Source organism: Lynx rufus, unplaced genomic scaffold (genome assembly GCF_022079265.1).
Source record: "Lynx rufus isolate CCGP_SWC_20201006 ecotype Redwood Valley unplaced genomic scaffold, mLynRuf1.p SCAF_16, whole genome shotgun sequence".
NCBI classification, from domain to species: Eukaryota; Metazoa; Chordata; class Mammalia; order Carnivora; family Felidae; genus Lynx; species Lynx rufus.
In genome coordinates this window covers 16,111,882-16,139,028 of record NW_025814830.1, presented here as the reverse complement: position 1 = coordinate 16,139,028, position 27,147 = coordinate 16,111,882, and the positions used below count along the sequence as shown (strand labels likewise).

At 47.2% G+C, this 27,147-nt stretch overlaps 1 protein-coding gene across 1 annotated transcript in view; it reads right to left on the bottom strand.

Moving 5' to 3' along the window:
• RHPN2 (rhophilin Rho GTPase binding protein 2) overlaps positions 1 to 27,147 on the bottom strand; it is a 59,831-nt gene that overhangs the window by 29,401 nt on the left and 3,283 nt on the right. Inside the window, exons 2-4 of the mRNA XM_047078308.1 lie at positions 16,980 to 17,095; positions 2,740 to 2,868; positions 175 to 250 (exon numbers count right to left, since the gene is read on the bottom strand). Of these exons, the coding sequence (XP_046934264.1) occupies positions 175 to 250; positions 2,740 to 2,868; positions 16,980 to 17,095 (321 nt within the window). The remainder of the gene's footprint in view (positions 1 to 174; positions 251 to 2,739; positions 2,869 to 16,979; positions 17,096 to 27,147) is intronic.

The following is a 27,147-nucleotide window of genomic DNA, read 5'->3' as shown; positions in this document are numbered from 1 at the left end:
GAGGACACAGGAGAACAGCACAGCATTCTGTGGCTTGCTGAAGGGGTCTGGAGGCATCCTGCAGAAATCAACTAACACTTGGCCCACTGAGCCTACGGCCACTTGCAAGGGATACACAACTTCTAGTTTTTCTTTGTAAACATTGAGTCAAGTGCCCATGGCTTTGAGATTTACCTTGAGAACGACTGAGAAGTCAACATCCTTGGTTTCCTTCAGACCAAGCGGAATCAGGGGGATGGTAAATGCCTCCCTAGAAGGAACACAGCAAGGTATATGAACATCCCGGTCCCGGGTGCTATGCACCCAGCAGCCCAGCTCAGGGCCCACCACGTGGGTCCCCATGCTGGTCCAGCTCAGGGCCCCACCACATCCCCATGCTGGTTCATACTCCATAAACATGACTCTGATCACATACCTGTCTCTGGTCTAAACCCGATCCCAGCGGCCTGTGACTTCTGCACTACCCAGCCTAACACACGGGGGCCTACCATTTTGACCTGTTCCTTCAGTGACTATGCTGGGGACCTCCTGTGTGGCAGGTCTGTGCCTGATGCGGGCACTGCTCCCGACCTGGGCGCACCACCCTGCCAATCAATGCACCTCCTCCATCAGCTCCCAACCCCTCCCTTCTCCTCCTCCTTTCCTCACCAGGGCAGGTCCCACCTGGACTCTTAGGAGCCTCCTCTGATGGGGAGAATCCCTCTAGGGTCCCATCACCTGCATGGGGAAAGCCTTGAGGGCAAGGGCCCTTTCTGACACCGAAGTACACCCAGCTCCAGGCCCAGGGTCACACCCTGGTCGGCTGCCTGCCCCCCACAGTACTCCCCCACAACTGACCACTCAGTTTCCCCATAGGTCGCCCTGGGAGTGTGCCCTGAACCTACATTCTGAGGGACAGGGACAGAGCCAAAAGGGAGTGTAGGGGGCTCGGGCTGTGTTTTGCAAACAGAGATTTAGCTCCCTGACCTGTAACCAGAGACCTCCTGGGGCCGCTCAGCCCAGCTGGGGAAAAGGCCAGGAATGCATGGTAGGGTGAGTGGACAATGCAGCTGTAAGCTGAAACTGCCTCTGTGGCTGAGGGGAAACCACCGGCTGTGCTAAAAGCAGGTGGGATCCCACCGTGGGGGTGCCTGGCTTCCTCAAAGCCCACTGGGAAAGCCAGACCCTGCTGGACGGGGGTTGTGGATGGGCCATGCCTCTGTCCTCTGGGCCCCAACGCCCTCCTACCCTCACCCCACTAGGCCTGGAGGTGAGGGCTGTGCTCCCCGTGACCTCCCCGGAGCAGCCAGGGCACCCCAGTGCCAACCTTGAGCTAACGTAACTTTCTCCATGACCTCCAGCCTCCTCGTCTCCTCTGCCCAGCGAGACTGTTTCTTCCTGTTCTGCCTCGCAGAAATGTTTAAAGATCAATGGCGCTAAGAAAGAAACAATCTGCTTTGAAAACAGGAAGGGGGCGGGTGCAAATGCAAGGCGTCGCTGTGACACCTGCACATGTCTCTCCCCACTCCCTGATGGCACAGGGAAACAACTGGCCGCTGTAGAGCCACACTGTAATCATTACACAGGGGCCTTAAGTGCCTGTCTCTGTGGGATACATCCCTGCGGTCTGGTACCGCAGGCAGGAATATGAAACATCCCTACGTTTATCAGCCCAGTTTGGCCCTGCCCTCCTTACTCAGGGAACGTTGACCTTTGGGCAAAACACTGGAATTTGATACCACAGCATAGGCTGGGAGAAGCCTCTCATCTGCTGCTGTGGTTAGGTGCTCAAACCCACATGGGGGCCCACAGGTGACCGAGCCAGGGCTCCGGACGTCACAGAAGGAAGGACAGAGGGTTCACACACTAATGCCTTCCCTCTGGCTCTGAAAAACACCCACATACCACACAGAGGACTGGGGACAGTCGGGAAAAGCACATTCCAAAGGTGACTCAAGGTTCCCAAATGCCGTCCTTTTGTGAATCCACATACTATTTTCTGACTGAGATTCCCCGGGCGCTCGCCGGCCTTTTGAGAAGCCTCATGTCCCCGCACAGCTCCTCAAGGTTATTTTTCCTCCAAGACGGACATGTCTTTCAAAGGCAGCTCACCTTGGGGAGACGTTCTGAGCTTTTTCTGAGGTCTGCCCCTCAATACTGCACCTCCCACAGACACTCCTTAGGGGGAGGCTCCTGAATTAGGCTGTTCATCTCTCAAGTATTTAACGGGGTACATTTCTGAAGGCTCTCAGTTGCCATGCCAACTCACCTGGGTCCCCTAATCTTTGATGTAAGTGATCCCTGTCAAGCAGTTTGTCTGTTTTTGCATCCTACCAATGGAACGACCCAGGCAGGCCCTGTGTGGGGTGAAGAGGCTGAGAGGGAAGAGGGCAGGGTGGCCCCACCCGGTGGGCTGGCTCTCCAGGCCAACCACAGAAGTGCCTCCAGGCCAACTTTATGGCAGAGCCACGTGAGAGATGCTGTCTCTTCATCTGGACCCAGTCACAGCTCTCCCATAAAACTATGTCCCAAGGGTCCTAGGACAATTGAATGCCTTTCTGTCCCACTCTCCAGGTATTTCCAACAAACTCCATAGGCTCGTCCCTTTGACTCCTGCATCACACTCAAACCTCAAACTGATCAATCCCTCTCTTCCCAAAGTGGGGTCTGCCACACCCTTGGGTCTATCTGGGCACCATCCCTGTTGCAGCACGTTCTAAGGCTCAGAAAGTATCTGGAAGAATCAGTGCCCCCACTTACTCTGTGCTCTGATAGACTCCCACTGAGATGTTGAGCCCCTCCAGCTCTTCCTTGAGCATCTGTAGATCTGAGTTCACGAAGCTCAGTTCCAGGCGCACCTGCTCCCGCACCTTCTGGTTCGTAGCTGCTCTGTTAGAAGAGAAGAGGGAGGAAAGTGCCTTCAGCCCAAGTGCCCCGCTGCCGAGTGAGCAGACCTCCCAAACCCCATAGGGACGTCCTGAGGGTTCACTTGCAGATGTGAGCACCAGATGTGATCAGATAAGAGGTCTCAGAGATGCTCAGCACCTGGCCCATCCTGAGCCACACCTGCCAGTAAATGGATTTGGGACATCGATGATAAACTGAACTGCCAGACATGAATCTTAAGACATCCCTGCGAAGAATCAGCTTTGAGAAGAGAAAAGAGAACTGCTCCCAGCCACTCATGAAAGACCATAAACTACCCCCTTGAAAGGAAATGGCTAAGATAACATTTCCCAGCTCATTCTATGAGGTCTTGTTGTACCGTGACCCAAAACCAGAGAAAGACACCACAAGAAAACAAAACAACACACTGATATCCTACATGAATATACATGCAAAAATCCTCAACAAAATATTAGCAAACCGAACCTAGCAACATATAACAACAATTATATACCATAACCAAGTGGGATTTATCCCAGGATTGCAAGGTTGGTTTAAAAAAAATTTTTTTTTTACATTTACTTATATTTTGAGAGACGCAGAGAGAGCACAAGTTGGGGAGGGGCAGAGAGAGAAGGAGACACAGAATCCGAAGCAGGCTCCAGGCTCAGAGCTGTCAGGACAGAGCCTGACGCGGGGCTCAAACTCACAAACCGTGAGATCATGACCTGAGCCGAAGTCGGACGCTTAACCGACTGAGCCACCCAGGCGCCCCTGCAAGGTTGGTTTACTATCTGAAAATCAATTAATGTAACATACTATAATAATAGGCTATAGGATAAAAAACACATGGTCATCTCAACAGATGCAGAAAAAAAAAAAAAAGCATGTGATAAAGTCTAACACAGATTCATGATAAAAATTCTCACCAAACTAGGAATAAAAGAAAATTTACAAAACTTGATAAAGGGCATCTATGAAAAAAACAAAGCTAATATCATACTTAGTGGTGAAAGATATGCTTTCTCAATTAGATCAGGAGGAACAAGGCAACAGTGTTCGCTTTTGCCACTTCTAATCACTACTCTACTGGAGGCTCAAGCCAGCGGCAATAGGTAAATAAAGAAATTAAAGGCCTCTGGATTGGAAGGGAAGAAGGAAAACTGTCTTTACTCACAGATGACATAATCTTGTATATAGAAAATCCCAAGGCATTCACAAAATACTAGAACTAATACATTCGGCAAGGTCACAGCATACAATTCAATATGCAAAAATCAATTCTATCACTATATACCACCAGTGAGCACTCTTACAACGAAGTTCAGAAAACAATTTCATTCACATTAGCATCAAAAAGTAAAAATACGTTGGAATAAATTTCACAAAAGAAGCGTAAGATCTGTGCCCTGAAAACCACAAAGCAGTGCATATTAATTGGAGAGACGCCGTGTTTATGGATTGGAAGATTCACTATCGTCAAGGTGTCAATTCTCCCTAATTGATCTATCAATTCAATGCAGTTCCAATCAAAACCCCAAGAGCTGAGGCGCCTGGCTGGCTCAGCTGGTTAAGCATCCGACTCTTGATTTCAGCTCACATCATGATCTCACAGTTCATGAGACTCAATTCCGTATCAGGTTCTGTGCTGAACCTGGAGTGCGTGTAGAATTCTCTCTCCCTCTCCCGCTGCCCCTCTCCTGCAAGTGCTCTCTCTTTCTCTCAAAAAACAAAAACAAAAACAAAACCCATAAGCTTTTTAGTAGACATTGACAAGCTGATCCTAAAATGTATATGGAAATGCAAAGGACCTAAGAGCCAAAGAAGAACAAAGTTGGAGGATTTATGCTATAGGATTTTAAAACTTACTATAAATCCACAGCAATCAAGATAATGTAGCAGTGGCATAAAGCTAGGCAATAGAACAGAACAGAATCCAGAAATAAATCCTTACGTTTATGGTCAATTGATTTTGACAAAGATGACAAGACATTTCAAAGGAGAAAAGACAGTCTTTTCAACAAAATAGTGCTGAAGCAATTGGACATCCTTAGGTATGCCCGTGTCCCCGAGACCACCCCCACATTCAGGGATTCACTAGAAGGACTCCCAGGACTCAACAGAGTTGTACTCAAGGCTGTGATTTATTACAGCAAAAGGGAAAGGTGCAAGGGGTAAGGTCTGGAGGCACAGGCTGCTAAGAGTCCTCCCTCCCAGAATTCTCACAAAGGACACACTTAATTCCTCCGGCAGAGTTTTGACAACACGTGTGAAATGCTGTCTACTAAGGAAGCTCATTTGAGACATAGTGCCCCAGGTTTTTACCAGGGACTGGTCAGGTAGGCACTTCTGTCTAGCATGTTCCAAAATTCCAGACTCCCAGAAGGAAAGCAGGTATCCAGCAGAAACAACACTGTTTGTGCAAACAGCTCAGGCACAGTGAACCATTCTTATCAGTTCTGGAAACGGTGGGAACTATCCTGAAATTAAGTCTGCAGACACCGGCCAAGGGACAACCTTGCAAACAGGCTTTCTAAGGATAGCTGTCTCAGGCCTGCTCTGATAACTCTTTTCGGCACAATCAGCAAAAACTAAACCTCAATCTAAATCTTATACCATACATAAATATTAAGTCCAAATGGATCAGAGACTTCAATATAAGAGCCAAACCTCTACTACCTCTAGAAGAAAATACAGGGGCACCTGGGTGGCTCAGTCGGTTGGGCGTCCGACTTTGGCTCAGGTCATGATCTCACAGTTCGCGAGTTTGAGCCAGGCACCAGGTTCTATGCTGACAGCTCAGAGGCTGGAGCCTGCTTCAGATTCTGTGTCTCCCTCTCTCTCTGCCCCTTCCCCGCTCGCGCTCTGTCTCTCTGTCTCAAAAATAAATACACATTACAAAAATTTAAAAATATATATACATATAGAAGGAAATCTTTATGACCTTGGGCCGGGCAATGTGTACTTAGCTATACACCAAAAGCACAAACCATAAAAGAAGAAATCGAATTGGACTCTCTCAAATTTAAAAACTTCTGTGCTTCAGAAACCAAAAAAAAAAAAAAACAAAAACAAAAACCCAAAAAACGCAAGCCGTAGCCTAGAAGAAAATATTTGCAAATTATATATCTAATAAAAATTCGTATCAGATACATTAAGAGTTTCTCAAGTAATGAAAAGACAACACAATTTTTTTAATGGGCAAAGATTTTTTTAATGAAGGAATAATTGACAAACATTATCTTAATTTCAGGTATAAAACATAATAATTCAATATTTATATATATTGCAAAATGATCACCACAAACAATATTTGTCAGCATAGTTACAGGTTTTTTTTCTGTGTGATAAGACCTTTTAATATTTACTCTCTTAGCAACTTTAAAATATGCAATGCGTTATTCTTTTTTGAGAGGCAGACAGAGCATGAGTGGGGGAGAGGCAGAAAGGGTGGGGGGGTGGAGAGAGAGGATCCCAAGCAGGCTCTGCACCATCAGTGCAGAGCACAACAGGGAGCTCGAACCCATAAACCATGAGATCGTGATCCAAGCCGAAATCAAGAGTCAGGTGCTCAACCAACTGAGCCACCCAGGTACCCCTGCAATACAGTATTATTAACTATAGTCACCATGCTGTACATTACATCCCATGACTTATTTATCACTGAAAGTTTGTGCCTCTTGACACCCTTACCGATTTCACCTATCTCCCAATCCCCAACTCTAGCAACATTCCATCTGTTCTCTGTCTCCATGAGCCGTCTTTTTTTTTCAATAGAGATTCCACATGTACGTGAGCTCATATGGTATTTCCCTGTATGACTTATTTCACTTAGCACAATGCCCTCGAGGTCCATCCATATTGTCACAAAGGTTAAGATTTTGTGCTTCTTGATGGTCAAATAGTATTACACGGTGCGTGTATATATACCACGTCTTCTTCATCCATTCATCCATTGGTGGACACTGAGGTTGTTTCCGTATCTTGGCTATTACAAATAAGACTGCAATGAACATGGGGGTGCAGATATCTTTTTGAGTTAGTGATTTTGTTCTCCTCACATAAATACTCAGAAGCAGAATCGCTGGATCACATGGTAGTTCTATTTTTAATTTCTTTAAGGGAACTCCATACTCTTTTCCATAATGGCCGCACCAATTTATATTCCCACCAACAGTGAATGAGGGTTCCCTTTTCTCCATGTCCTCACCAACACTTGTTATATCTTCTCTTTTTGATAATAGCCGTTCTAACAGGTGTGAGATCTCATCGTGGTGTTGATTTGCCTTTCCCTGATAATGAGTGATGTGGAGCATCTTTTCATGTGTCTGTTGGCCACTTGTATATCTTCTTTACAAAAATGTCTATTCAGGTCCTCTGCCCATTTTATAACCGGACTGTTTGTTTTTGTGCTGTTGAATTTACGAGTTTTTTCTATATTTTGGACATTAACCCCTTATCAGATGTACGAATTACAAATACTTTCTCCTATTTCGTAGGTTGCCTTTTCATTCTGTTGATGGCTTCCTTCCAGTGCAAAAGCTCTGTAGTTTGATGTAGCCCCACTTGTTTTTTGCTTTTGCCGCCTCTGCTCCTGGTGTCAAACGCAAAAAATCACCGCCATGATCAATGTCAAGGCTTACTCCCTATGTTTTCTCCTAGGAATGTTATGGTTTCAGGTCTTCTATGCAAGTGTTTAATCCATTCTGAGTTAGTTCTTGTGCACGTGTAAGACAGCGGTCCAGTTTTATCTTTTGCATGTGGCTGTCCAGTTTCCCCATCGCTAAGGGACTATCTTTTCCCTATTGTATATTCTTGCCTCCTTTGTCATAAGTTAATTGACCATATATGTGTGGGTTCATTTCTGCACTCTATTCTGTTTCATTCATCTATGTGTCTGTTTTTACACCAGTACCATACTGTTTTGATTACTACAGCTTTGTGATATAGTTTGAAATCAGGAAGCATGATGTCTCGAGCTTTGTTCTTCTTTCTCAAGACTGCTTTAATTATTCTGGCTCTTTTGTGGTTCCAAAGTTTTGGAATTGTTTTATCTATTTCTGAAGAGTGCCATTGGAATTTTCATAGGGACTGTAGCAAATTTGTAGATTGCTTTGGCTGTATGGACATTTTAACAATACTAATTCTTCCAATCCATGAGCCTGGAATGTCTTTCCATTTATTTGTACCTTCAATTTCTGTCATCGGGGCCATAGTTTCTAGTGAACAGGTTCACTTCTTTTGTTAAACTTATTCCTAGGTATTGTGTTATTTTGGATGCAATTGTGAGTGGAATTGTTTTATTTTCTCTTTCTGGTAATTTGTTATTAATGTATAGAAATACAACAGATTTCTGTATATTGATTTTGTAGCCTGCAACTTTCTGAATTCATAAAATGTACAGAAGATCTGAATACACATTTTATTAAAGAATATATACGAATGGCTAATAAACACACAAAAAGATGCTGAATGTCATCAGACAATATAGGGAAATACACATTAAAACCAGGATGAGATACCAATACACGACTTGACTGGCTCTGATGAAAAAGAAACAATAAGAAGCATTGGTGAGGATGCAGAGAAACAGGAACCCTCATACACTGCTGAATGTAAATGACACAGCCACCTTGGAACAAACAGCTGGGGAGTTTCTAACAATGACAAACATAAACTTACCATACAACTGCATATTCCACTGCTAGGAGTCTATGAGAGAAATGAGAATTTATGTCCCAACAAAAAGCCAGATAGCCAAAAAGAGAGAAAAATCCAGGTATCCATCCATTAACTGGCAAGCGGATAAGCAAAATGTGACACATCCATAGAATGGAATGGTTTAAGTGATATGAAGGAATGAACTTTACCCAAGTCTTCAAAGCAGAAGTTTGGACACTTCCTGGAAGACTTTACAAGTGCATTTTACAGATGAGGAATCACTGCAAAACTAACAGTTAACAACCAAGTACTGAGCCAGGCCTTGCTGAGTACATTCCCACGAGCCATCCTGGCAAGTCCTTGGTCATTCCTCAGACCAGCTACTAGAACTTCCTCATTTCACACATGGGGACACCCGAGGTCCATCAGCCAAGAGCTCCAGCCAGCCAGCGAGACAGTACCAGGTCACCTTCCCCTCCCCAGCTGATGAAAATCCAGCCACCTGTCTTGTGCTTGCTTTGCTCACCTGCTGTCTTTCCTCCAGAAAATAAAATGCTAAACCATTTCCCCTACAGTCTGCCCTCTCCACTGGGGTTCTTCCTGCCTTGTCACATATTTGAGCCCATCAGTGTCTCTCCATGATATATTTATATGTTTTCTCTCCCTTTCTTCACCAAACTCCTGCTTTTTTTTTTTTAAATGTTTTTATTTATTTTTGCAGGAGAGAGAGACAAAGCATGAGCAGGGGAGAAGCAGAGAGAGAGGGAGACATAGAATTTGAAGCAGGCTCCAGGCTCTAAGCTGTCAGCACAGAGCCCGATGTGGGCTCGAACTCACGAACTGTGAGATCATGACCTGAGCCAAAGTCAGACGCTTAACCGACTGAGCCACCCAGGCACCCCACCAAACTCCTGCTTCTTGAACCCACACGCTTATGTCACACCTCCTCAGAAAAAGCCATGCTTGACCCTGGCAGTAGATATGATGACACTGGTGCTTTTACTGCTCCTGCTTGGTAAGCCTTCACACGTACACGTCTGAGCTCCCCAGCTGGGCAATGAGATATTGGAAGCTCAGTTCGGTGAAGAGCATTGGTGTGGGAATTCTGAGGGGGTTGGAGGGGGTGAAGCATGATTACCAGTAAGAAACACATTTTGTACACAACACAGTAGATCCATACACAAATATACTCTCTAAAACAAAAGTCGCACAAACCAAACCATTCATGTGATGCACACCAATTATTCTATTCTAATAGCTTACTTTTTTAAAAAAACAGCAATATTTGCAACTCTCCAATTCTGAATCTCTGACTGCAACTGGGTGCCCAACACTTCAATTCAATTCAGTTCCTCCAGGTTAAAGGCTCAATGCCACAAGACTGCCACCATGTCAGGTGCCAGCCACAAGGTTTGTAGGGGGAGGGGCGCCCGTACTTGTGACCAACCAGCTACAAATCAAGGGTTCCCACAACACCCGTCTATGATAATTCACCAGAATGACTCAGAAAACTCAGGAAAACACTTTACTTACATTTACTGTGGTTTATTTTAAAGGACACAGCGTAAGAGCAGTCAGATGGAACAGACCCATAGGCCAAGGAGGGGTGAGCAGCTTCCACGCCCTCTCCAGGCACACCACCCTCCTGGCACCTTGATGTGTTCGCCAATCTGGAGGCTCACAAACCTCACTGTGGAGGGGTTTCATCACTTCATTATGTGGGCACAGTTGATTAAATCATTGGCCATCGGTAACTGAACCCAATTTTCAACCCCTTTCCCTTCCCCAGAAGTTCAGGGGTAGGGACTAACGCTCTAATCGGATTTGGTCTTTCTGGTAAACAGACTGTATCTTGAAGGCTCCCTTCCCCCATCGGGAGTCACCTCATTAACATACAGAAGACAGGAGATTCCAAGAGTTTTAGGAGCTCTGTGCCAGGAACGAGGCACAGAGACCAAATATATATACATATGTATACATATATATATATGTACGTATATGTATACGTATTTTTTTTATTTTTTTTTTAATGTTTTTTATTTATTTTTGAGACAGGGAGAGACAGAGCATGAACAGGGGAGGGTCAGAGAGAGAGGGAGACACAGAATCTAAAACAGGCTCCAGGCTCTGTGCTGGAGTGAGATCATGACCTGAGCCGAAGTTGGCTGCTTAACCGACTGAGCCACCCCCAGGCGCCCCTATACGTATTTTTTTTAAGTAGGCTGTATGCCCAATGTGGGGCTTGAACTCACAACCCCGAGATCAAGAATCAGTCATGCTCTACAAACTGAGCCAGCTAGACACCTCCCCCAACAAATACCTATTTTTTATAACACTACAGCAACCCAATGACTGGATTTCATTACACACCATGGGTCACAATCTGCCGCTTGTAAAACCTGTACTACAAAGATGTTTCTGAGAACGTAACTGATTCACGAGCTGATAATGTCCACAAGGACACAAGGAAAGAAATCCTCCCAACCCTTGGTACTGGGAACGGCTTCTTTGTAGCAACTGGTTTGCTTCTGGCTGAACCAACGGGTATGAGAAGCCTTCCAAGTCACATTCCCCTCTCCATGCTGCCTGCAGGAAGCTCACAGACAAACTGTGGCCCATGTCTACCAAAGGATATAGGAGTTATAACGGATAACAAGACCCCGGCCTTCTAGTTCTTTCCGTTTCACCTGGAAACTGGCATTGTCTCTTCTGAAAAAAATGGCAGAATAAAGACCACTCTCTAGAAGAAATGGGGGGTGGGGCTGGTCCTCTGCAACAGAGTGGATCCAACTTAAATATAACAATTTTCACCCTAAGGTCCTTGCCCACATACCTGCAGGCCCCCAAACAGGCCAACTCTGGATTTTTCCTCCTCTATATATTGATTTGCCCCTTCTCTTCTCTCTTGATTTGTCAATTTGAGATGTAGGATGCAACAAATTGGCAAGCTGCTCTTTGGACGTGGACCTCTGTGTGGGTCACTCTGGAAAATGTTGTTGGCCAAGTAGGGCCTCAGAGTCAGTTTCCACAATGCTACCTTTGGGTACAATGATGAATAGGAAACCAACCCTAGTGTGTGAGGTGCTTCTAGTACAGATAATGATTTTTCACTGGTGGAAGGGGGTTTCTCAAATAAGGTAAATCCACTGAACATGGTGTATGTGCCCAGGTCCCCTGTGCCCAGGCTGGGGGAATAGTCTGGGTTAACATACAAAAATGGAACCAGCTGGCTCAAATTAGGAATTAAAACCAGGGCCCGTCTCCTCAACACTGATGCTCTGCACCTGGGCTACCTTCCACTTCTATGGAAGAACATGGCTTTTTTTTCGCACCTTTCCCTTGGGTGCAAACTTCCTCCGAGAACCTTGTGGTCTGGTAACTGATGTTACAACTGAAAGAGGCCTTGGGGGGGCCTTGGTGGCTCAATCAGTTGAGCGACTCTTGATTTTGGCTCAGGTCATGATCCCAGGGTCATGCACTGAGTGTGGAGCCTGCTTAAGATTCTCTCTCTCTCTCTCTCTCTCTCTCTCCCTGCCCCTTTCACCCACTCTCTCTCTCTCATAAACAAACAAACAAACAAACAAACCAAAAGAGCACTTGAGGCCAACCAGGATGAAGCAAAAGTGTGCTTCGGCCCAGGTCCCCCACGGCCTCCCTCAGGCCCGGACCACCAGGGAAAGGCCCCTTCCCTTGGATGTTTCATCAAGAGCATGCACATGTTCCAAAAGTCAAGAACGAGAAGGTGTCTCACTGCCTCTCTCTGAGTGATGAACCCAACAAGTGTGAACAGGGAAGGAAGGCCATATTCAAATTATTTCCTGAGGCTACTGACTACATCCATGCATTCTCCTCTGTCTGAATTTGGACCTGCCGAGACCTTTTCCATCCTAAGAAGCCCCCACATGATGATGGCTTGTGTCTCCGCTCCAAATCCAAAATTTCTTCAACGTCCCGTGTTTTGTCTTAAAGCTGCGTGTGAATTTTGAATGTTGACCCCATGGAACTCCATTTACTTTAGTGGAACTTTTTTCTGTCCTATATTTCAGTAAAATGGTCCCCTCAGGAACAGGCATGTTGACAAGCACCAAGACCTGCACCAGCTTCGGAGACCTTATTGAAACGGTCTGACCTTAATCCATCTGTCCCCAAATCCTGCAAGTACCACCTGGCGGCCCCATGTGGCCACCCAGCTAAGGCGGCAGATCAGCCGGTCTGGCAGGACATCTGCTCCCAGCATAGGAAGGCAGGCCTCAGGATTGCTGGGAGCCCCAAAGGTCATGGGGGGTTCACACACCCCACTGCACATACACCAGCCTCTATCAGAACCGACCATGTGAGCGGTCACTAACCTCAAGTTATGCTCATTACCGCTGAGGCTGCCCCTGGTCACCTCTGCCCAGCACGTCATGACCCTCCGGTCCAGGGGTTGCAAACTGGAGGTCCAGGGACTAGTTCATTTGGTTCTCAGGGTGTGATTTTTTTCCCCTTTTGAACTATGTGCCAATATTTAAAAACTCAAATATCAGAAGATTAAAAAAAAGAAAAATAAAAAGGAGAGAAAAAGATCAGATCTCTATCTTCTGGAAAAAAAAAACAAAAAAAAACCCCGAAGGTCCGGCAATCCTGGCTGCGCCCCCACGATGAGGCAAACTGCACGTGGTCCCTCTGGAGAGAGTATGCACTCTGTACTTCCCCACCGTCCCCACCACTCCCTACTGTCCCCCAGCACCAGGTCTGGCCCCCTCCACTCTTTCCTGAGCCGGCCTGGCCTCTGTAAGCCTCACAGTGGGCCAGTCCTGCTCCAGTCCAAAGCTCCCAGTACAAGAGGGGAATCTAAACCCCAGAGATGTTAAATGACCCGCCCTCGTTCAAAGGCCCAGTTAGTTAAAGCTAAACCATGTGGCAAGTTGCTTTTAATGTTACAAAGACCATCTCTGTTTCAGAGAAACAACATCACATTTCTACCCCAGCTCTTCTCCAGGGAGGGCAGGGTTCTAAGAAAAGAGAGAGAATATTGTCCTTGCTTAGCCTGGAAAAGTACATTTAAAATATCTGCTATCTTCCTAATCAAACCTCAGGAAGCTCATGGACTCTAGGCCGATAAGGCTCAGAGGAGGAGGAGGGAGACCTTGAAGGGGTAGAAAGCCTGGCTCCTGCCAGGGCCTGCCCAGCGTCGCAGCCCCCTACCAATGCGGGTAAAGCACTGGGACCCTTGCCTTCCTGCATTTTGGGGGACGCTTTCCCAAAGGCCACCCCACCCAGTTCCAACTGCTCGATCTTTATCTGAGGTCTACGGAGGGACACCCGGGAACCTGAAAACAGGTGCACAGGATAGTGGGGCTCAATTTATGACTTAAACTACCCCTTGTTGGCAGGGACAGCCACCTAATCAGACACCCAGGCCACCGAATCAGACACCCAGGGACAGCCACGGGGCCAGAGCTGGACTTGGCTGAACGCCTTATTTGTTTTTGGGAAACCGTTGGTGCCAATGAAGTCAGATTAATAAATACCTTTAGGGTTCCCTCTCCCAACAGTCTCCAGATAGGGCCACTCTGAACTTTTAGGTCAGGTCACTTCGAAAATCATTAACAACCCCACCCTACCCCCACCCTGCCAGCTCAACAAATGCTAACTTGACAATGAGCTTGAACCACTGGGTCTCAGAGGCTGTTTGCTGGTGTCATTAAAAGAGCAAGACAGACCAAAAAACAAAAAAACAAAAAAACAAAACTACCCTGGTTTGTGCCTTAGAAACGCCAAGGCCCCTGTTCAGAGAGGGCCTCCCTGACTGGCCTGTTTCTAAGGCTGCACCACACTGTCAACCTCTAGCCCATTTCCTTTTCATCGACACCCTAGAAAGCATCACCTCTGACATGACTGGACTTGTTTGCTGTTAGGAAGGTCCCCCCCACAAGAGATTAAGCATCATGAAAGCAGGGATTCACTTGCACTGCCAGCAGCCTTCTCCTCTTGCACCTCAAACAGTGCCTGCTACTTGCTAGGCACTCAAGAAATTCACTTCCTGGGTGAATGACAGGCCAATCAACTGTAGTCTGCTCCTGGGGAGCCACAGACTCAAGGCTGCCTACCTGCCCCCCAGAGCCACAGGGCTGGCCTCTCAGAAGTGTCAACCAAAACCTGTAGCCACAAATCACACCAGGAGGAAGGCGCCTACACCCTTCCCGGCACAGCAAGCCCAGCCCATGGCCTACACTCCTGAATCAGAGCCCCTCCTAAGCTGTGCCGGCCACTACACTGCAGACCTGATGGTCCCCAGGTCCAGATTTCTCTGGGGACAGGGACATTGCCAGACATTTTAAAAGATGAAATGTTGGGGCATCTGGGTGGCTCAGTTGGTTAAATGTCTGGCTCTTGATTTTGGCTCAGGTCACGATCTCATAGTTTCATGAGTTTGAGCACAGAGTCTGCTTGAGATTCTCTCTCTCTGTCTCTCTCTCTCTGCCCCTCCCCCACTTGCACGCTTTCTCAAAAATAGGTAATAAATTTTAAAAAGTTTAAAAATAATAAAATAAAATACAAGGTGAAATGTTGTGGGGTGCCTGGCTGGCTCAGTGAGCGGAGCATGCGACTCTTGATCTCAGGGTCATGAATTCGAGTCCCACGCTGGGTGTAGAGAGTACTTAAAAATAAGTAAATAAACTGGGGCACTTGGGTGGCTCAGTCGGTTGGGCGTCTGACCTTGGCTCAGGTCATGAGCTCACAGTTGGTGAGTTCGAGCCCCGCGTCGGGCTCTGTGCTGACAGCTCAGAGGCTGCAGCCTGCTTCGGATTCTGTGTGTCTCTCTCTCTCTTGCTCTGTGCCCCTTCCCTGCTTATGCTCTGTCTCTCTGTCTCTCTCTCTCTCTCTCAAAAATAATAAAAATTTAAAAAAAGAGAGAAAAAAATAAGTAAATAAACTTAAAAAAAGAAAAAAAGGTGAAATGTTGTAAGTTTCCTAGTCTCCTCCGGTAACAATTTAGCTTCCACCCTGCTACAGAAGTAGCTGGAGGAGAGGTTCCCGGAAGCCTGGCCACCCCAGGACTTGCGCTCTCTGCTAGTCCACGAGTATCAATGCCTACACGAGGCACAACACTATTGCTCCCGGGTCAGCGGCAGGTTCAGGTGGTTGGTGATACTATCTTCTGGGCCTTTGCAGGATTTCACACGAAAAATGAATAAAAGTAATTCATGTCCTTCATAAAAGAACACCCAAACACTGGAGGCGGTAACATTACGGGTAAGAGTCACCTCCACCCCATCCCTGGGCTTGATCCCAAGAGGCAACTTTCTTCATACTTTCTGGAAAAAGCCTATGCGTGCACAAAAGTGAACATACAAACCCTTTAAAATACACATATAGGGCACCTTCCTTTTCCCTCACCTAGTAGCTCAGACAGCTTTCCTAGCGAGCAAATACAGATGGATTCTGAAAGTTTACCCTAAGTTCATGATCAGAAACCCTCCTCCTGTCTTTCCTCGGTGCTCAGGTGAGCAGCCCGTGTAGAGGAGATGATCATGCCGCTTGTACATATCTGTGACCATCAGACTACTGCAGCCCTGTTGTGAACACCTGGTTTGGTGTATTTGTCTTTCCCAATAGCCTCTGGGCTCCCAAAGGCCTCCAACAGTGCAGGTGACCCACTGGGAACACCCATTATCCACATCCTGCCTGGTTTCCGGGTTCCCTGCCAGGTTTCCAAGCTCCAGGTCCCTACAAGCGCCCTGCATCTCTCTCTGAGTCTCCAGGGGGCACCTGTCTCACTTGGCCAGGCAGCAGGCACAGCGCCTACCCTGGCTCCCCGTGCAGAAGGTGGCATTGGGGCTGACAAGAGTGACCCCCAGAACTCTGAAGGAAAAAGAAAGTCTGCACCCTTTATACACAAGGGGAGGCTGACACACTGCCTTGTGTTGCACTGAGGGGTGTAGGGAGGGCTTCCAGCTGCCTATGACACAGGTAAAGCTTCACTGAGTTCTACGCTTTGTAAGTAACTACTTCACCAGAGCATAATAATGAGGGCCCCAAGGCCATGGGATTGTACTGGGGCCTCTCATTGGAGGGCTGGACACTGGCAACAGAAATGTCCCTTTCCCTCCCTCCTGCCTTCCTTTCTACATCCAACACTTACCAAGCAGTGATTCTAGACCAGGCATGGTTTCTCCACTAGACAACAGAGAAAACAGACGGACAAGTCCCAGAGAAAGCAGAGAAAACAAACAGGAATGTGATCATTGGCTTCCCCCATCCCCAAACACACAAACAGGCGGGGTAAAATACTTGTCTGTAACATAATCAAGTTCCAGGCAAGGAAGGGCCTGCTCCAGGCTCCAGAAACAAGGAGGGAACCCAAAGTTAAAACCGAGAGCTAGAGAGGAAGCCAAGCAGGCCGAGGAGTTTAGGGATGGATAGGCTCCGGGAGAGGCCGGCTCCCCGCTGAGGCAGCAGACACTTACTTCAGAAGGTTTTCTGCTCCTGTTCTCATCCTCACGGCTTTCAGGATCTGCTGGTTCAAGGCAGCCCTTTGATTCTGCAGTTTGCTTCGGCCAGTTTGTGCAAGGGGATTGCAACCCTAAAGGAAAATGAGAGATGACCCTTCAGAGGTCAGCCACTCTAAAAATGACAGTGTTTATGGGGCGCCTGGGTGGCTCAGTTGGTTAAGCGTCCGACTTCAGCTCGGGTCACGATTTCGTGGTTCGTGAGTTTGAGCCCCGCATCGGGCTCTGTGCTGACAGCTTCGGATTCTGTTTCCCTCTCTCTCTCTGCCCCTCCCCCACTCACACTCTGTCTCTTCCTCTCTCAAAAATAAATAGAACATTAAAAAAAATAAAAATAAAAATGACAACATTTAGAGGCACCTGGGTGTCTCAGTCGGTTGAGTGTCCAACTCTTGATTTCAGCTCAGGTCATGATCTAGTGGTTCGTGGGATGGAGCCCTACACTGGGTTCTGCACTGACAGCTCAGAGCCTACTTGGGATTCTCTCTCCCTTTCTCTCTGCCCCTCCCCTGCTCTCATGCACTCTCTCTTGCATGCACGTGTTCTCTCTCAAAATAAATAAACTTTAAAAATAAAAATGACAACATTTAAGTAACAAATGTTTTAAAAACGAGCCTTTTCTGAAAATAAAAGTAACATCAGAATGGAAAATACATAAAATATTGAAAAATATAAAAGAAAATAAAAGTCACTCATAACGATGCAACTCCAAAACAGCCACTGCGAATTGGTTTCTTTCCTGCTCATGTATTTTATGTGCATGTCATTATTTTTCATATTAGTGCAATGTTGGGAGTTCCCAAGACCAGCCCCACGTTCAGAGATTCACTAAGGCTCACAGGACTCAGCACATAGTTGCACTCGCAGCTATACGACAGCAGCTTAATAAGGACCCAGAGCTGGATCACAGAGGAAAAGACATGGGTAGAGTGTGGAACAACCCATGTGCAAGCTTCCTTATGCTTCTCCCTCCCCTGGGGGGGGGGGTCATGCAGAGCACCTTCTTCCCCCAGCAACAAAAATACAGCAACATGAATGAGATGTCACTGTCCAGGTTAGAAAATCGATGCCCAGGGATTTTACCGGGAACTGATCACAAAGGCACCCCGTGCCTGGCCCGTGCCAAAATTCCAGACTCCGGGCAGGAACACTCCCAGCAGGTGTTCATCATAAACCACACGGTTGGTGCCATCAGTCTAGGGGAAGTGAGCCGACCTTGTCAGTTAGGGGATGGAGGGAACGCTCCCAAGAGCCAGGTTCCCAGATACCAGGCAGGGGACAGCCTTGCAAGCAAACCTCCCTGATAGCAGCCTCAGACCTGCTACATTAACTCTCTTCTGCAGACTGGCACATAACAGCTTATCCTAATTCCTCACGTAACACTCTATTATGAAACTTCCCTTTCCCATGGAATGTTTCTTGAAACCATGATTTTTTTTTAAATTTTTTTTTTAACGTTTATTTATTTTTGAGACAGAGAGAGACAGAGCATGAACAGGGGAGGGGCAGAGAGAGAGGGAGACACAGAATTGGAAGCAGGCTCCAGGCTCTGAGCCATCAGCCCAGAGCCCGACGCGGGGCTCGAACTCACGGACCGTGAGATCGTGACCTGAGCTGAAGTCGGAGGCTTAACCGACTGAGCCACCCAGGCGCCCCGAAACCATGATTTAACAATTGCATAATACCATCTTTTTTTAAGAATTTACCATTTCCTTATAGACATTTACATTGCATCCAAGTACCTGCTATCATTTGGTGCATATTTGTAAACATGAATCTTGATGAACCTCCACTTTTCTTTTTAAGGTATATTTCTAGGGCAGGTATGGCCCTAGAAACCTCTTAAAGACCTCCAGTGCACCCCAGCCCAATTATCCTCCAAGAAAGAAAGCCACTCTCTGTTCCCTGCCCCTTCTCCCCACCAGCCTTAGGCAACCACAAATCTATTTTCTGTCTGTACACATTTGCTTATTCTGGACATTTCCTCCAAATGAAATTTTACAAAAATATGGTCTTTTGGAATGGGTGTCCTTCACTTAGCATGATTTTTCAAGGTTCATCCATGTTGGAGCTTGTATCAGTACCGTATTGCTTTTTGCCCCTAACTAATCCCCCATTATATGAATATACCACATTAATTTATCCATTCATCACTTGATGGACATTTGGGGATGTTTTCACTTTTTGGCTGTTATGAATAGGGCTGCTTATTTGTGTATACATTTTTATGTGGCTGTTTTTATGTTTTTCTTTCTCTTGGCTATAGACCTAGGAGGGGAACTGTTGTGTCAGTGGTTAATTTGGGGCCTACCCATTTGAGGAACAAACTATTTTCCAAAGTGGCTACACCATTGTACATTCCCACCAACAGTGTATGAGGGTTCCAATTTCTCCATACCATCAATAATACTATTTTTCTTCTAACAGACAATCTGTGTGATATCTCCTTATGGTTTGGATTTGCATTTCCCTGATCGTTCATAATGTTTAATGTCTTTTCGTGTGCTTATTGACCATTTGTGAATCTTCCTTGGAGAAATATCAATTCAGATGCTGGCCCATTTTAAATGGAGCTGTCTTTCTGTTGTTGAGCTGAAAAGTATTATTTAAAAAAAATTTGTTTTAACATTTATTTATTTTTGAGAGCCAGAGAGAAACAGAGCATGAGCAGGGGAGGGGTAGAGAGTGAGATATGGAATCTGAAGCAGGCTCCAGGCTCTGAGCTGTCAGCACAGAGTCCGACATGGGGCTCGAACCCACAAACCGCAAGATCATGACCTGAGCTGAAGTTGGACGCTTAACCAACTAAGTCACCCAGGTGCCCTGAAAAGCATTAATCTTTGCCAAGTTGCTATGCAACTTGAAACAGGTATCCTATTCTAACAATTTGCATTTATTATTGATAAAGGCAAACTTATTTTTTTATATATTATTGATCACCTGAAATTTTTTAAAATTTATTTTGAGAGAGACAGAGAGAGAGAGAGAGAGAGTGTGTGTGTGTGGGAGGGGCAAAGAGAGGGAGAGAGGGAGAATTCCAAGCAGGCACCATGCTGAGCATGGAGCCTGATGCGGGGCTTGATTCCATAACCTTAAGATCATGACCTGAGCCAAAATCAAGAGTCGGAAGCTCAAACCGACTGAGCCACCCCGGTGCCCCAAGGATTGCAATGTTTCACTCTGAAAAGTTTAAGAATTTTAACCTAACAGTGTTCTTCCCACCCCAGCTGGTAAAATCCCTGAAATCTGAGTGAGGGCTCTGTTCCTTTTAGAGGCTTATCTTTAGGTCCTGCCCACAGAGGGTGCCGTGATTACGGCCCAGGAATGGCTGGTGGGCAGCACTCCGTGAAAAGACGCCCTTTCTCTCCAGTTGTGTCACTGCCTTTCTACTTGGCCCCACCTCTGCCCCAGCCAGGTCTGTGGCCTCCACCCCAAGGAGGGAGGAGTTATTCAGAGCCCTAATCTCAAGGATTCCCCATATCAGTGGCCTTTGGACTAGTAGGTCAGACCCGGGTTAATTTACAATGCTTCTCCTTCCACAAGATTTCTCATTCTTACTCACCAGGATTCGAATTACACAGATATTCAGAATCTGATTTGGACTGGTCTTAAAAGTTAACATCTTTAAAACCACCCAACGATCTCTGATTCAAAATAAAAGTCAGAAAACTATCTTTTTCCATATATAAGATTAAAAGGTCTTTACTGTTAAGCTAATGGAATATTCAAGGCCTAAACTAATGGCCCTCCTCTTTCCTTTACACTTTCTAAAATTACTATGAAGGGGTAGCTTTATCTGGATGGCTTGATCAGACTCAAAAATCACATGGTTCACCCAAGCTGTGTTCCATTTTACAGAGAAGCTTTAATAACGAATTCCTTTATGGACACTCCCAGAGCTAAGATAAGCTGCCATTCCAGTTCACGGATAAGAACTTTTTCCTACTCCTATACTCTACCCAACTTCTGGCTAGCCCACAGATGCGGAGTCAAGTTCCTAGATAAGAGAGAGGAATGCTTAGGATTAGATATGACTGAGTAATTAGAACCAAAACGACATTACTTCTTACTGACAGGTAGGAATGCTGGGCCAGCTGGAAACATTAGGAACACCCACAGGACTGTGGAAGCTTCTCGGAGCCCCAAGAAGCAAATCTGGGCAAGACTGCCATAAAGACCCCCTGGCATCTCCAGAAGCTGCCAGCTGTCCACTGGCCCCTTCAGCGGTTCTCTGGGGACCCACAGTCCTCGACCATGCCTCAGTTCTTGGTGGGTTCCTAACGGGATGGAGAGCTTCTGCCAACTGAAACGAAGGTTTGTGCCAGGGCCCAAGGCAGCACCTGTCACACCTGCTTAACCTGGAAACCGGGAATAGGGAGGCAGTGGGGGCAGAGAGCTGAACTGTCCTGGCCTCGAAGGTCATGGTCTACAAGTCCTACAGTGAAGTGAGTCTTTCTGCCACACAGAGTCTGTGTGTGGACATTTGCATCAATGTTAAAAAGCCGGAAGACGGTCCAACAGCCAACACCCAGAAAAGCAAATACTGAGTGAGGCCTCAACTTCATCACAGGGCATGTGTCATGAGTCAGACGGCCAGTTGTGGACCGCGCTACAGCATTTGAGATCCCACAGTCCTAAGGTTTGCAGGTCAAGTGAGCTACTCAAGGCAGGGAGGGTGGGAGCCGGACTCGAGCCCACGTCCCTGCTGCCACTCTAAGATGAGCTGTGAGGCAGTCAGCAGCAGGAATGCGGGGCGATGTTGGCTGGGACAGCTTGCCTGCAAACCCCCAGACACCTCTCACGTGCTTCCCGGCTGAGGGCTGCCCAACATCACTGTGCATACTTTGGGCACAGTGACCAGGTCCCCCTCTCCCACCTCATAGTCCTTGACACTCAGTGCTCCCCTACCTCCTTTCCAAGAAGAAGAACACTGACCTCTTGCCTGGTCAGTTGGAAACTGAAGGCCCCTGGCCCTCAGAGGGACTCAGAGTGAGCACCTGACAGAGGATAATCAGAACTCATGAGGAAGACACCTTCATTTTTCCCCCACTGGCCTTTGCCACCAGCAGGGGAATGTCTCCCCCAACCAAAATGAATACCAGTCCAGGGGGACTGAGAAACTGCTAGTACCAGCATCTGAGCCCTAGATCAAGCCAGGCCTGAAGCCATTCTTCTGGACTGCTCAGTTAGAGAAGCCAATGCATTCCCTTTCTTGCCTAAACCATTTTTTAAATTGAGGTATAATTTATGTATAATAAAATACGTAGATTCTAAATACACAGTTCAATGAGTTTGGACGAATGTATAAACCTCTGGAATCATTACCTCAATCAAACTTTTTCAGGGCACCTGAGTGGCTCAGTCGGTTGAGCGCCCGACTTTGGCTCAGGTCATGATCCTGCAGTTCGTGAGTTCAAGCCCCACATTGGGCTCGCTGATGTCACCACAGACCCCACTTTGGATCCTCTGTCCCCCTCTCTCTCTGCCCCTCCCCCTCTCACACTCACTCTCTCAAAAATAAATAAACATTAAAAAAAATTAGAATATCTTCATCATCCCCAGGCCACCAATACTCTGGTTTCCATCACCATAGACTTTTGCTTGTTCTAGAACTTCGTAGAAATGGAACCGTACAGTACATACTCTTCCGTGTCTGGCACATTGTGTTCAATATTATGCTTTGAGATCCATCCACACTGTTGCACTCCTGGGTGGTTTGCTCCTTTTTATTGCTGAGAATTCCATTGTAGGGATGTGCCACAGTGTGTTTATGTGCCATTTTGGATTGGATTTTTTTGGCACCTGCAACTCATTTTTCAATTAGTCCTAATTAGAATCAGTTCACCTAGAGTGAGAACTCCATTTGCCAACATCCCCCTGGCATGCCCTTTGTGAACAGTCACATCGCTCAGCTGGGAAATACGTGTTTAAAAGTGATACCCAGGCACAATTTAGAGGCACTTCATTTGGAAGAAAGGACAAGAGTACTCAACCTTTACCTACAGAGACAGACACTAGGAAAGGGAGAAAGGCCAGGTCACCGGGAAGGCAGATGCAGAGACAGGGACTGGAGCAGTCTTTCCTCCTCCGGCCGGGGTCCCACTCAGGTCAGTGCCTGGCACCTGACTCCCCTCTACCCAGAAAACCGGTATGGGCTCTTCTTCCACAGTCAAAGGTAAAGCTTATGCATGTAGATGATTTTCCAGCAAAATGAAGGCACAGTGTGAACTTGGGGTCTCCAGGTCAGGTATAAGACTGAGCAGAGGGTGACAGGGCAGGAGGGTCTCCTAGCTAGAGCCCCTCACACAGTTCGTGAGTTCCAGACCCGTATGGGGCTTGCTGCTGTCGGCACAGAGCCAACTTTGGATCCTCTGTACAAACGGGCGTGGGAAAGAGGGTACTTTTTGTTGCTCCTATAGCGCAAAGATGTTTTCTATTTTCTCAGCCTTTCTCACTCCTTCCTGATGACGCAATCCCCCACTCAACCACCAAACTTTGGAAAACAGAATTGTTTGTTTATGAGTTAGCCAGAAGCTGTCAACCAGAAGGCACCAAAATAGCATGCAGTACCCTGCAATACACACACACATCTAATTTAACTTCTCGCCATGCTGGAGATTCAGGGCACGCTGGATGCAACAGAATCTAGCTTTTCCACATCCATTAAAATTAAAACGAAAGCCTAGCGTGTTTCAAGAGCCCTCCTGCCCTTCCAGGATCCCTGCCAGGAGCCGGGGCGGCAGATCACAGAGCACCTGCTTTTCTCCAGCATCCCCAACCATTCACATGGGGGGGTGGGGAGGCCACAGTATGAAATCAGCACTTAGCCATGATCCTTCACTAAAGGCTCCCTGCGGTCACTTCTACTAGTCTTTATCAACACCTCCTGCGCACCACTCACAGTTACTGTGCAACCTGTTGAATGAGTAACAAAGCTTTTACCATCACCCAAATCTCCATGGATCAAATATATTTCCAGTCCCACCTGATGACCTGTTTATTTCACCCGGTCAGATGCGCTCACCCACAGCTAACAGTTCCTGTCTGCAAAGCGTGTCTGTGTGGGAGAGGGGCTGGTATGTGTGTGTGTGAATTTGTACATTTTTGTAATTACTTTTTTCTGCAATCACAATAATTCATGTTACTTTTACAAGACACATAACAAGGGAGAAAAAGAACTTCTTCTTCTTTTTTTTTTTTAAATTTTTTTTTTTTTCAACGTTTATTTATTTTTGGGACAGAGAGAGACAGAGCATGAACGGGGAAGGGGCAGAGAGAGAGGGAAACACAGAATTGGAAACAGGCTCCAGGCTCTGAGCCATCGAGCCCAGAGCCCGACGCGGGGCTCGAACTCACGGACCGCGAGATCGTGACCTGGCTGAAGTCGGTCGTTTAACCGACTGCGCCACCCAGGCGCCCCTTTTTTTTTTTTTAAAGTAGGCTCCATGGCCGGCATGGAGCCCAACTCAGGGCTTGAACTCATGATCCTGAGATCGAGACCTGAGCTGAGATCAAGAGTCAGACGCTTAACTGACGGAGCCACCCAGGTGCGCCAAAAAAGGAACTACTCCTCAAGTTCTCCATCACCTGCCCTTTTCTCTTCTTACAATGCAATCAAAACCTGGGACTTTCTAACGGCATATGGCCACACAGAATTGCGTGGGTCTGACCGGAAAGTCCAGAAAGACTCACATCTCTCCCCCTGTCCCTGGTGCTGCAGGTGGGAGACCTCACTCCCAGCCGGCACCCCTCGCCGCCCACTCGGCCAGACACCCCGTCCTGGGGCTGGGCTGCATCTGCAATCCCACCGTCCTCTGTGGCCACCTCCAATGCAGCCTGTCACGAGACTCTAGTACCTGAGCCAAAGAAGGAAGTGGTGACCGGGCTAAAACCAATGCTCGGTATCAACAGGTGGTGTCTTGGGAATCATCCAAATAGCCCCAGGAAGCAGGAGACGTTTATATTGTTACAGCTAGCTCATCACGCTGACTCTCCTCTGAGTCACCCTGAAAATTCTGTTTCTGCCAGGGGACCCCTCCTGGCCAGGATCCAGCAACGTGAAGAGGTGCTTGTCATACACAGCCTCTGGGCTGCTAGCGTGTATCAGTGTAGCCAGGCAGACGCTCACCAAGGCCATGATCAACTTGGAGCCAGTCTGGCCTTTAGGACCTGGCTCAGACCATGGTGGTGCATGGGGTGGGGCAGAGGGCAGCATCAGCAACCTTCACACCCCTCTTCCCATCCAAGGGGAGGGGGCCCAGACACCCCGGAAAGCTGGCGCTGATGAGCCTCCATGACCGACACTGAGCACGGCGGACCAGGCCTCACAGAAAGCTCCCCCGCACACATGTGTCTAACGCAGAATTACACGTCACGAAGATGAATGGTGCAGAGGAGGAACCAGAAGGAGTGTCTAGGTGAAAAGAAAAGAAAAGAAAAGAAAAGAAAAGAAAAGAAAAGAAAAGAAAAGAAAAGAAAAGAAAAAGAAAAGAATTCTTCCTTCTCTGCTGGAGCCTCAAGGAAGCCCAGAGTAAACACGGACCATAAATCAGGACACAGTGAACCTTGGGAGCCTGTCCAGCCTGGAGGCCTCTGTGGACAAGAAACAACTTCTCCTCCAGCTCTGGGGTAGAAACAATGGAGCTAAATTCATTTCGGGTCATTGGTGTTCCCAGCGGATGAAGAGGCAGAGATAAGGACAGACAATACAGCATTTTGTCCTGATTTTCTCCTTCCACAAGGTGCTAAGACCTTTTATGCGGGGCCCTTTCAACAGCCCTAGAGAACAGCTTTCTCTAGTTTGTCTCCAGCTGGTTTTCTCTCCTGGCCACGAAGAGGATTTCCTGTGGGTTTTAGGACGAAGGCACCCAGAGAGCTCCAGGGACAAGTGTCCTGGAAACGTACACTCCTCTGCATTAACTATAGGTCGGAACACACACTGTTCCATTCTCCCGCACACGTTCATTAAGATGAGCATGAAAATCTGGGAAAAAGAAGCTCCATTTCCACTGGTCATTCTTTTAAGAAAGCAATTTATAGCCACCGAGCTTGTGCCTCTATTTAAACATATCAACGTAAAGGAAAAACAAAAGGAAAAACCAGTGATGGGGCACCTGGGTGGCTCAGTCAGCTGGGCGCCCGACTTCGGCTCAGGTCATGATCTCACAGTTCGTGAGTTTGAGCCCCGTGTCGGGCCCTGTGCTGACAGCTCAGAGCCTGGAGCCTGCTTTGGATTCTGTATCTCCCTCTCTCTCTGCCCCTCCCCCCGCTCTCTCTCTCTCTCTCTCTCTCTCTCTCTCTCTCTCTCAAAAATAAACATTAAAGACATTAAAAAAAAAATCAGTGAGAAGCCAGAGATGAGAGAAACACAATGCAACGGGCCAGAAAGTATTCTGTGTTTGTTTGTTCTTAACTGGGAGCCCCCCGAGCTGCCAGCCCAGGAGGCCTGACCTGAGGCCAAGCTGTGTCCGTGTCCTTGGGCTTTCTGTAGAGCCAAGTCCTACACGACCCCAAGAAGATGCTGATTTACTGGGGAACCTCCCTCTCTGCCAATGATGGTCTTGTGCAGGGTCCAGGTCTCACCGGCAGAGTGAGCTTTTTGGACAATTCATTTCCATTTTGTGTGTGAGTCACACAAAACAGTATGGACGCAGACTCCCCCCCCACTTTTTGCACTCTGTTCTAAAGCAAAGAACGGATTCCTATTCAAGCATAGCCTGAGCTATCCGGACAAAGCACCGACTCCCTGCACTGCCCGCACCCCAGGACATGAGGCCCCCTGTGAAGGGCCACGGAGTTGAGTCTGCCCCAGAATCTGACAGGGGTCAGGCTTAGAGCTGTCACTCAATAAATGCTTTTTGAATGAATGGAGCAGAATGGCATTTTCGAGAAAAAAGGGAGGGGAAAGACGATAGGATAAGGAACAGGATGAAAGAGAAGCCTGATTTTAGCAGAAATTAATTTGATCCTCTAAGTGTGCACAAAATCTCCAAAGTCCAAGAACGGGATGGGGGAGCCCACTCTGGTGGTATCTCCAGTCTCAGGGGTCCTCGCTTACTGCCCCTGGTTGGCTCATCCACCCAGCTTGTCCGGCAGCTGCGTCCCAGCCCTGCCCTGCCCCTCACCT